Source organism: Motacilla alba, chromosome 23 (assembly GCF_015832195.1).
Source record: "Motacilla alba alba isolate MOTALB_02 chromosome 23, Motacilla_alba_V1.0_pri, whole genome shotgun sequence".
NCBI lineage: Eukaryota > Metazoa > Chordata > Aves > Passeriformes > Motacillidae > Motacilla > Motacilla alba.
In genome coordinates, this window is record NC_052038.1 from 5,700,375 (window position 1) to 5,711,405 (window position 11,031).

Sequence of the window (11,031 nt, forward strand, 5' to 3'; positions counted from 1 at the left end):
CACCTGTACCAGAGACTAAGGAAACTTCACCAGAACGTAATTCAAAGAAGGAGAGAGAGAAGGAGAAGGAGAAGACTCGTCAGAGATCCCCATCTCGGTCCAAGTCCAGGTCAAGATCCCGGTCCCGGTCTCCATCTCATTCTCGACCCAGAAGGCGCCATAGATCACGGTCAAGGTAGGGCTTCAGGTGCTGACTGTGAAGCTTGAGAATATTTTCTGCTGAAGGTGCCACTGAATGTTCCTGGCTAGTGATGTTTCTAGAGGTGTTGAGCTGTGGATGTTTTGGGCCAAATGAGAAGGATGCATTTGGTGCACGAATGTGTTTGGGAGCGTTTTGTTTGAATTGATTCATGAGAAGATGCTCACAGTGACCAGCACTGACCAGAGAAGGAATTCAGCTGCTTAATATTGATAATGGGAATTGTGTAGCCTTTCTTTAGGACATGGGTTTGATGCTGAAAATGCTGTAAAATAGTTTCTTTACCTCCTTTTTTTATTCTACTACTTCATAGAGTGATGTTGTTAAACTTCAAAGCCCTGATTGTGTCTGATTTGGCATCCTCACCTAAATACAGCCTTAATATGATGCACTTGGAGGAAGGCAACTCTGCACTCAGTGCCTCGAGGATAAATTCCTCAACTATGGAAGTTAGATAGTTGCTTTTCATTGGAATTTCTGATTGTGACAGGTCTTACTCCCCTAGAAGGCGACCCAGCCCGCGGCGCCGGCCGTCCCCGCGCAGGAGGAGCCCGCCCCGGAGGATGCCTCCCCCACCCAGGCACAGGAGGAGCAGATCCCCCGTGAGGCGGTAAGAGCCCTGCTTTCTGAGACAGCTGGAGGTGCTAAACCTGCAAAGTTAAAGAGAACTGTAGCTGTGTTAGCAAAATTCCCTGGTTCATCTCACCTTAGCAGTGGCAGGTGTGTGATGAGAGTGATGGAGAAACTGCGGTGTCACATTTCCTAAGTGTGCTGTGGGGGACCAGGGTTACAGAGCTGAAATGATTTCTTCGGAGTTAGGGTAGTGATGAGAATTCCACCTTTTTGAAAAGTGGCAATTTCAGAGGTTTTTTTCTTTTTTGCTTCTTCAGATGGCTCTGGGTAGCTCCCAGCACAGGCTGACGTTGATATCCCTTAGGGCTTTTTTGCTTAAGTCTTAGTGCTTTGTCTTTCCTGACTGGGGAAAAAAAATGAGAACAAGTTGGGAATTTTACTCGTTAGGAATTTTTAATTATGACTTGTATTTCTATCACATAAAATTAAATTTGGACTTGAAGTGTGTTTCTTCTTCATGTTCTCTTACTTAAGATTCTTCAAGATTTGCCCTTTGGTGTTGAAAGTCACATTTCTTACAGCATAAGAATTGCTCTAGAGGCAAAGCTCTTAGCTGCCTCACAGAGTAAATGATGTGCTTTTGGCAGTGTCAAAATAGACATTTGTCTTCATGGGGAGAGAACAGATTCTGATCCTTTTCATAGGAAGAGAATCAAAGTGATGCTTCTCGTGTACAGCAGTTGGTTTTGAGGAAGGAACACTTCTTTTCCTTTTTGTGACAAGGTGATGACTATTGCCTGAGTTTGTCAATATGTTCATTTCACACAGTTACTGGGAAAACTGTGAAAAGTATCAAACATGTATGTTGCAAGATGTACAAGAGCTCCCTTTCAGCAAATGTTTATCTCACTCAAGGTAGGGTTTCTTTTTTCCAGGTTCTCAGGAATTCTGCAGCCAAAGGTGGATTCTGCAGGTACACAATTGCAACAGAACTTGCCACAAATTTTGCCGCAGAATTCTGAGGCCCTACCTTTTAAAATTGCAAAGTAAAGATGAAAAGCTAAAACATAAGGATGGATAGATGGATTCTGAATTGTTAAGTTGTTAAGTTGTCTGAAATTTTCACCTCCTGGTGTAAAACATTTTAGTGTCCTTGCACACTAAGCTCTTACCCAGATCTGCTCTGGAGATCATTAAGTCACACGTGCTAACACAGACAATTCTCTTAACCACCCAGAACTTAGAGAGCCCAACCAAAACTAATTGTTTCCAGGGGCAAAGCTTAGCTGTAGCCTGTAGATTGACAGAAAGCCAGCGAAGGTGACACTAACAATTTTTAGCTCACTATTGTCGTTAAGAATAACTGTGAAAGATTGGTCGTTATCCTCCTCTTCTCCAAAGCGAGCGTTGCAGGCAGTCCACCATGTTTGGGAAGTGCTGTTATCTGTGGCTCGGTGTCTGTGCTTGCAAACGACTGCAGTTCTTTGTTCTTTGTGCTGACGCGTTCCCCGCCGCGGCCGGCCGGGACCTGACGTGGGCTTTGATTTGCAGGAGAAGACGCTCCTCGGCCTCGCTGTCCGGCAGCAGCTCCTCCTCGTCCTCGTCGCGCTCCCGCTCTCCACCAAAGAAGCCTCCCAAGAGACCCGCGTCCAGCCCCCCCCGCAAAACGCGCCGGCTGTCCCCCTCGGCCAGCCCCCCCCCGGCGCCGCCACCGGCCCTCGCCCCCCGCCAGCCCCCCGCCCAAGCCCCGCCGCTCGCCCACCCCCCAGCAGTCCAACCGCGCCCGCAAGAGCCGCGGCTCCGTCTCGCCCGGCAGGGCTTCAGGTGAGGGACGCCGTCCGGCTCGCGCTCCCCTTGGGACTCGCGTTCCCTCGGAGAAGAGCGTGAAGGAACGGTGGGAATTGCAGCTGAGCTGTTTGGTTTTGTCTTGTAGCACCCAAACATAAGAGTACTGAGAAAAGAGAGTCTCCTTCGCCAGCACCCAAGCCCAGGAAAGCAGAGTTGTCGGAATCAGGTACGGCTCTGGCCTCTCAGCTCTGCTCCTGGGTGTGGGGGTTTTAGTCAAAAGTACTTGGGCAGTGAAGTGCTGAGCCCTCCGGGAAGTCTGGCACTGAAAGCAAGAGTTTTCAGAACTCTAAAGATGATCACTCCTACTGCCTCGTTCTATCCGAGATTGCTTGGAATGAAAGTTCTAGGTTATCCTAAGATTTGAGTGGGAGAAAACCCCATACCTGCTGGTCTGCTGTCCATAACTTTGCTTCTGCCTGCATGAGGCAAATCTCTCTCCTTGGTTTAAGTGCCCTGTCTTTGTGTGTCCTTCCAGAAGAAGACAAAGGAGGCAAAATGGCTGCAGCAGATTCTGTCCAACAGAGGCGCCAGTACAGGAGGCAAAATCAACAGTCTTCATCTGGTATGGAGCACAGAAATTCCCCAAATCCGGGTTGTAGTTTCCTTTTGCAGGAAGTAGTTCAGTTCAAATACAGATTAAAACAATTTGCTCTGTGCTCTGCAGTGCTATTGTAAACTTTAATACAGATTTGCCACTCATAATGAGGTCACTTTAATTACTGCTCAGGAAGAAGAAAAGTATGACTTTTAAAGGTCATTACATCTTTTGTTAATGGGTTTGCATCTTTAAAATTGCGCTTCTAAACTCTTAACACCACACAAACATTGTGTGCTGTGGATTACATCATCTGTCCTTACTTGGGACTCTCTTATGCTTGAGAGCATGAAATTCACCTGGCTATTTTTGTCCACGTAGTTTCAAAAAGCAGCTGCAGTTCACCTTTTAAATTATCTGTCTAGCCACATTTTATGGGGACAGTTAAGTATTTTTACCCAGTAGATTTATTTATCACTTCAGTTCAACCAACACTTTCAGTCGATCTGCTTTTAAATTCCGGGTTCTCGTTTTGCGGGAGATGAGGTTGGTTTGAACTGCAGCATTACCCCGTCAGTGAGCAGTGTCACGAGGATCATTTTCCAGAGAGTGATTCTTTCTACGTTTGCAGATTCTGGTTCTTCATCTTCCTCAGAAGAGGAGAGGCCCAAGAGGTCGAACGTGAAGAACGGGGAGGTGGGCAGGCGCCACCGGCACTCGCACTCGCGCAGCCCCTCGCCCCGCAAGCGCCAGAAGGATTCCTCCCCTCGGTAACTGCCTGAACTCAGCTCATCCCTTCCTGCTATTTAATGTCTGTCTCTGCAACTCCCACCAAATACACATCGAGTCATGCCCACTCTGCCCAGACTTCTTTCAAGGTTTCCTTCCCATTACACTCATTTGGCAAAAATTGCTCTGACCTTTCTTTGATGGTGTTCATTTTTGCCTCAGATCCGTGGCAGATAGATCTGTTTTGTTTTGTTTTCCCTCCACTGCTCTCAGGATGCAGATGGAAAAGAGGTGGCAATCACCAGTGATGAAAAGGTTGGTTAGAAATTCATCTCTTAAACAGGCTGTCATTTATTTTGGCATGGATAAGCATTTGCCATCCTTTTGTCCTTCAGACTTGCACACTCACGGTGAGGGAAATTCAGACTGATGTGCTCCTTCATGTGTTGGACTTGGAACCATTTCACTAGCAAAAAGAGAAGGATCAGCACCTGCTCTGTGTCCCCCACTGCTCACCCCTTGTTAAGTCACATCAGCCTGTGACATCAATAACTTGGATGTTGTTGCATCCCACTGATGCCTGAAAACAGCTGAACACTTGTGTTCCTCAGGGGCTCCTCGCTCCAGACACCCAGCTTTGGGTGAGCGGCGTTGGGTTCCTGCTGCCACTGACTCAAAACCCTCCTGCACGCTTGCAACAAGCAATTAAGATCTTGATCTCCTGGGTCAGAGATGATTAGAGTTTTCAAAACTCTCATTCCTGAGTTCAGGAGATGTTTGGAACTACTGGAAGTAGTCAGTAAAACAGCAGTGACTTTTTTATTGTGACACTTTTTCCTCTGTGTCTCTGTGTTGATCTAGAAATACAGAAAGGTGCAGGAAGCTTGATGGGTTTATTAATTGGATGTAATGACCCTTGAGCAGGCTGTAATTAAGCCTTAGCTAGCAGATACTCACAGCACACACCATGATGTAGGCGATAAGGATGACTCCCTCACCAATGCAGACCTTCCTAATTATGGATCCTGTCAAACATTTCTATGCAGAACAGGTTGGGATTCAAAGCTTTGATCTTGTTTTGCAACACACTGAATTCACGTACTGCCTGTTGCATAAATACATGTTTAATTAGGACAGTTAGTACATTTGAAGGCTGGGGGTTTTTTGGATCATAAAAGAACATTGTCTTTTGGAGCAAACTCTTATCTATGAAAGTGTTTCATTGCCTTGGAGAACAATACCCAGCATATTTGAAATCAGATCTCACTTAATGTAAATGAGCTGCTTTGCTTTTTAATTGCTCTCAATTTTCCCTTATCCAGTCATTTTATCTTAATTGCTTTTTTTTAAAAAAAGGAATATTTCACTTTGCCAATATTCCTTTCCTTTAAAATTCTGTGCAAGAATATTTTGGATTAAAATTCCCCTTTCCAGAAGTCTGTTGTAAACCTGCAAAGCAGAAAATGGCTCATTTGGTGAACAGTTTTAATCCAGAGAGCTGCACTTCAGCAGCCACTCTGGTTTTTTTCACTGCATTTCAAGAAATAATTTTGGATTTCAGATGGAGCACAGTTTCACACTGTGAAGGAAATTAACTCCACCCAAGGCAAAAGCAGCATGTGATCCATCGCTTATTCCAACCATTTGGTCTTTCTCTGGCTGCAGGGTGGTGATGGATCAGGTTGTGCAGATGTGGAATTGTGTCCCGGCTGATGTGGTGGGCTCAGGGTCACAGTCAGACACCTGTGGTGGGCTCAGGGTCACAGTCAGACACCTGTGGTGGGCTCGGGGTCGCAGTCAGGTGGGCTCAGGGTCACACTCCGACGCTCATCGTCTCGCACTCTTCAGAAAGATTGGAGTACATTTCTTTCCATCAGTGCTCCCGGTAGAATTCCATTTTAAGGTGCACCAAGGAGCAGATTTTGTGTAGCGGAAGCAGCTCGTGGCTCAGCTGGCAGTTTCCTGACGTGTCCCTGTTTTCTGCAGCAGGAGGAGGAGGAGCCCCTCGCCGCCCCCCGCGCGCCGGCGCCGCTCCCCTTCCCCGGCGCCCCCGCCCCGGCGCCGCCGCTCCCCGTCCCCGCCCCGCCGAAGGTACGAGCACCCCGGGCACCCCCTGCCTGCTCTGGGCTGGGAAAAGGGCCCTGCTCCCAGCTCCTTCACTGGGAAGCTGAGGGGGCCGTGGTGGCTGGTGAGGTTGGGTGTGGTGGGTGCGTGGCCTGGATGTCCTTGGGTTGCTGCTGCAGATTCTGAATCGGGATCACACAGACGTGGGGTGGTTTGGGTTGGGAGGGACCTTAGAGATCATCCAGTCCCGTGGGCAGGGACACCTTCCACCATCCCAGGCTGCTCCAAGTTTTGTCCAGCCTGACCTTGGACACTTCTGGGGATGGGGCAACCACAACCTTTCTGGATAACAGCTTTTAAAGAGTTTTATTTTAAACTCTTAGAATTTCTAAAGAATTCTATTTTAAATTTTGAGAAGTTTAAAGAGCTCTAGAGTCCTTTTCCCCCTCTTTGGGTGCAGGGTGCTGCTGGCTGATTGCCATGCCTGGGTGGCCCCTGAACGTTTGCTCTCTTTGCAGGTCTCCGTCACCGCCCCCGCGCAGACGTTCTCCCTCTCCACGGAGATACTCCCCCCCGATCCAGAGGCGATATTCCCCATCTCCCCCTCCCAAGAGGAGAACAGCTTCTCCTCCTCCCCCTCCCAAAAGAAGGGCCTCCCCTTCCCCCCAGTCCAAGCGCAGAGTCTCCCACTCCCCACCGCCAAAACAGAGGAGCTCCCCTACTGCTAAGCGGCGCTCCCCTTCCGTATCTTCCAAGCACAGGAAGGGGTCTCCTCCCAGCAGATCCAACAGGGAAACACGTTCTCCACCGCAAAACAAAAGGCATTCACCTTCACCACGGCCTCGAGCTTCCCACCCCTCCTCCAGCCCTCCGCCGCCGCGCCGGGGAGCGTCGGCGTCGCCGCAGAGGAGACAGTCGCCCTCGCCCAGCAGCAGGCCCATCAGGAGGGTGTCCAGAACGCCAGAACCCAAGAAAACAAAGTAAAAAACCCCATCTTGTCTGCTCTGGGTTCGATGAGGGGTTGTTGTTTAGTTGCAGTGCAGTGGAAGTAGTTAAGGAATCCCAGAATCCCAGAATGGTTTGGGTGGAAGGGACCTTAAAGCCCCTCCAGTGCCACCCGTGCTGTGGCAGGGACACCTCCCACTGTCCCAGGCTGCTCCAAGCCTGTCCAGCCTGGCCTTGGGCACTGCCAGGGATCCAGGGGCAGCCCCAGCTGCTCTGGGCCCCCTGTGCCAGGGCCTCACACCCTCACAAGGAAGAATTCTTTCCCAGGATCCCATCTAACCCTGCCTGTGGCAGTGGGAGCCATTCCCCCTTGTGCTGCCTGCATGAGAAGCCCCTCTCCCTCCTTTTTATAAGACCCTGGAATGCTGCCATGAAGTCTCCCCAGATCTTCCCTTTAATTGCTGGCTTTGAAGATAACTTTGTCTTCAAACCTAACTGTGGAAGGGGAGCAGCACTCCTCATTAGCTCAGAAATAATTCCATGAGTGACCATTCACGATAAACTGCTAAGATTGTAAATATTTTTGTCTTCAGTGAGATGCTGCTTTTCTGAGCAGACTCTGAGAAGTGTGGTGCTGGCTTATGAATTTTTTCAGAAGGAAAATGTAGCTGAGTGGAGAGCCTTGCACAAATAAATAGCATTGCTGTTCTCTTGACTTTTAATGTGATTATAACTCAGTTAAAGCAGAAAGGCAGCAATCAGTTCTGAGCAGCAGCAGGGTTGTTTAACAGCTTTTCAGGCTGCATTATCCCTCTCCATTATGGATCCACTCTGCTACTGGATTGTTTTGCCTTCTTTATCACATCGGCAAAGCAATTAATCTTTCTTTTTTTAAATCAGTTTAAATCTTCTAAGTGCAGCCTGCCCAAGTTAAAGCACAGGTGTTCATTTGGCTCTTGTGTGGATGTTCCCTTGTTCTGTGTGTCACCTCTGGCTGTGACTCTGTTCCCCAGGGCTTCCACCCCCAGCCCCCGGCGCGTGTCCTCGTCCCGCTCTGCGTCAGGGTCACCTGAGACAGCTCCCAAAAAACACCAAGGACCTGCATCTCCTGCCCGCTCTCGCTCTCCTTCTGCCAACTGGTCACCTGCAAAAAAGGCCAAGAGCCCAACTCAGAGCCCGTCGCCTGCCAGGGTATTTGTCTGCTCACAAAACAGAACTGCTCTGGGTTCAGGGCAGGCTCTGGTTGGGAAGGCTGAGCTGCTGAGCAGCCCCAGGGTTATTCATGGCGGGGGGATCTGCTTGGGGTCATTCTTCATTGTTAAATAATTTGTAATGTGAATTTTTAGAGCTTAACATCTCCAAGTGAGGGAGAAAATGGTGCTCTATAGAAAATCAGACTTCTGGGAAGTCCCCTTTCATGAGTGTACATGAGATTTATGGTCTGCAGGGTGAGGGGGGCATATTTATGTCAGTATCCTGTGTGCAAACTGGGAGTATTCCCAGTGGGGAGAGAACAGGTTGTTTGGTATCTTCACCTCTTCTTCTGAGGTGTTTCCCAGGGGCAGTTCCATTCTTTGCTAGAGAAGTTTGAAGCCTTAGAGATGAGTTGTAACATCTATTGAATAATTTATTACAGAATTCAGATCAAGAAGGTGGTGGCAAGAAGAAGAAGAAAAAGAAGGATAAGAAGCATAAAAAGGATAAAAAGCACAAGAAACACAAAAAGCATAAGAAGGAGAAGGCAGCAGCAGCTGCAGTGGCTGCTGCTGTGGCTCCAGCAGACACCACCTCAGCACAGGGAGAGCAGGAAGCAGAGACAGAACCCAAAAAGGTGAGGATTTGGGGCTTGGTGGAGGGTGGGTGTGCGCCGCTCTGCTGGTGTTCTGACAGCCCTAATGGCAAAGTGAGATTTGGGGGGTGTGATTCCAGCTGGGGGTTTCAGTGCTGGGAGGGCTCAGCCTGGCCAGGCCCGGGGTGTTTGAAGCAGCTCTTTGTGTTTGTTTGAAGGAGACAGAAAGTGAACCCGAGGACAACCTGGATGACCTCGAAAAGCACCTGCGGGAGAAGGCCCTGAGGTCCATGAGGAAGGCGCAGGTGTCCCCCCCCTCCTAGGCCAACCCTTTGATATAATGTACATTTTATTTGGTTTGTACTCAGAATTCAATTTCAAATTGCTAAATGTGTTTGAGCTTTAGAATATAACATTTGTTGTAATAATTGCTAGGTTGAGGTTCACCATGTACAAAGGGCATGGATTTACATTACAAAAGGTGTCCACAGTGTACTAGTGACATTCTTTCATTGACAGTCAGCATAATTTCATTTAGAGTGAGACTTTTTAGAAGCAGTAGGAGTTTGTTTTGGAGGTTTGAAACATGACCAGTCAGTTCCCTCGTTTCTTTGAAATCCAGCAGAGCCTTGAGCAGAATTTGTGAGGGGCTCATTTGACTTCTTTTGTATCACTTACATGATGCTACTAACCTTTGTGGTTTGTAGGCTTGCCCAGGAGTAAAACCACTGCAGAATTCAAGGAAGTACATCTCTACTTTAATGCTTTCTACTGTTGCCTGTATAGTCTCCATTAAAGCCAATCAAGAATAGCAATTTAGAGTGGTACATAAATGAAAGCATGTTGTTTACCAGGACACTGTGGGTTTATATTGATGTAACATGTTGATTTGGAACACTGGAATTTCATTTGTATTTTTATGTTCTTTTTTTAAAGGGCAGTTTCCATGATCAGCAGACCCAGAAAAAAAAATAATAATTCCTTCAGTTCCATAAATTTTGTTTGTGAGCTGTCGTTGCCCCATTCATAAATCTTGTCTCGTTACGGTTCTTCAGAATGGTCTGAGCAACTTTCAGAGCTGTGTTCTTTGAAAGTGTAGAGGAACCTGAACTTTGGATATTGTCATGTTTTCACTGTTCTTTGTTTTTGTTTTTTTAACTAAAGCTATATAAAGCTTGTGGATTAAACAAAATAAATTTCTAAATTTAAACAGATGTTGGCTATTTTTATCTGGACGTTTACATTTGCTAATCAGCTTTGTTTTGTGCAGGGCTAATGGCTGCTCGGAGATGAGAAAGTGTTTGATCCACTGTGCTGGCTCTGGAAAAATTGGGGCTTTTAACTGGCCTGGTGGAGCAGGAAAAGCCCTTTAATTAGTGATGCTCCTGTGGAGTTTCTGCCTGGCAGGAGTCTAACAGCCTTACCTGGGCAGTGCTCTGAGAGGATGGAGAAGCTCAGCCTCAGTATTTGCTGGGAAAATTGCTGGTCAGAACAAGTGAAGTGTTGAAGGCCCTGCAAGAAATGAACAGCAGGTTTGATTAACTTGGAGAAGGAGCTGTAGTGGTGTGAGAGCTCATCTGAGGAATCCTGGGGGCTCCCTGCCTCTCCATAATCGTGGAGTCACAGAGTGGGTTGGGTTGGAAGGGACCTCACAAAGCACCCAGTTCCAAGCCCCTTTTAATCACTGGGAACTTGCTGGGTTGCTGCTGTGGAATTCTTGTTAAAACTCCAGCTGTGGCTCTGAAATCAGCTCTGTTCTGAAGCCCGAGGTTTTTCTGGAAGGTGCTTTTGAACTCTTTGTGTGCTGCAGCTGTGATGCTCACAGTGAAGTGTGCAGCTTGGTGAGTCTTTCCTTTTGCAGGGTCTAACCTGAGGCAGGGCTGCTCCAGGTCCTGGCTGGGAGGGGAGCTTTCAGAGCAGCTCCTGCATCTCCCTCTGTGCTGAACCTTTTGTTTCTTCACACGGATGTCATTGTGTGCTCAAGTGCCTGTAAACCTCCTCCAGAGCTGGAATGCTGAGGATCACCTGTTATTAAAACGTGTGATAAATTCCAAGAAGCTTCTGGACAGAGGCATTTTTCAAAGTCCATCTGGCTGAATTTGGTGCTTGTGGAGCCACAGACCCAAAGTCAGGACGTGCTGATCCTCATCCACTTGGATTTTCCCTGCATGTCCCCCAGGGGTGCAGCTCCCCAGGGTTTAATGCCTGCTCCTTTATCATCCCAATCTTGCTTCTACCTGGGTTTGGTGACCTCTGAGTGCCTTTTAATCTTAGCACTAATAGAAGTTCTTTAAATACATTCAGGGCTTGAGTCACTGCTTATCTTCCCTCACACCTATTTCCATCTCC

General features: G+C 47.9%; 1 protein-coding gene across 1 annotated transcript in view; it reads left to right on the plus strand.

The window, feature by feature from the left end:
• The window catches only part of SRRM1 (serine and arginine repetitive matrix 1), a 16,903-nt gene extending 7,007 nt beyond the window's left edge, over nt 1-9,896 (plus strand). The window contains 13 exon segments of the mRNA XM_038160844.1: nt 1-175; nt 690-809; nt 2,324-2,465; nt 2,467-2,596; nt 2,706-2,786; nt 3,096-3,182; nt 3,787-3,925; nt 4,158-4,199; nt 5,871-5,975; nt 6,467-6,928; nt 7,907-8,084; nt 8,530-8,724; nt 8,901-9,896. The exon segment at nt 1-175 is cut by the window's left edge and continues 29 nt beyond it. Of these exon segments, the coding sequence (XP_038016772.1) occupies nt 1-175; nt 690-809; nt 2,324-2,465; nt 2,467-2,596; nt 2,706-2,786; nt 3,096-3,182; nt 3,787-3,925; nt 4,158-4,199; nt 5,871-5,975; nt 6,467-6,928; nt 7,907-8,084; nt 8,530-8,724; nt 8,901-9,005 (1,961 nt within the window). The 3' untranslated portion in view covers nt 9,006-9,896.
• Nucleotides 9,897-11,031: the final 1,135 nt, after the last annotated feature.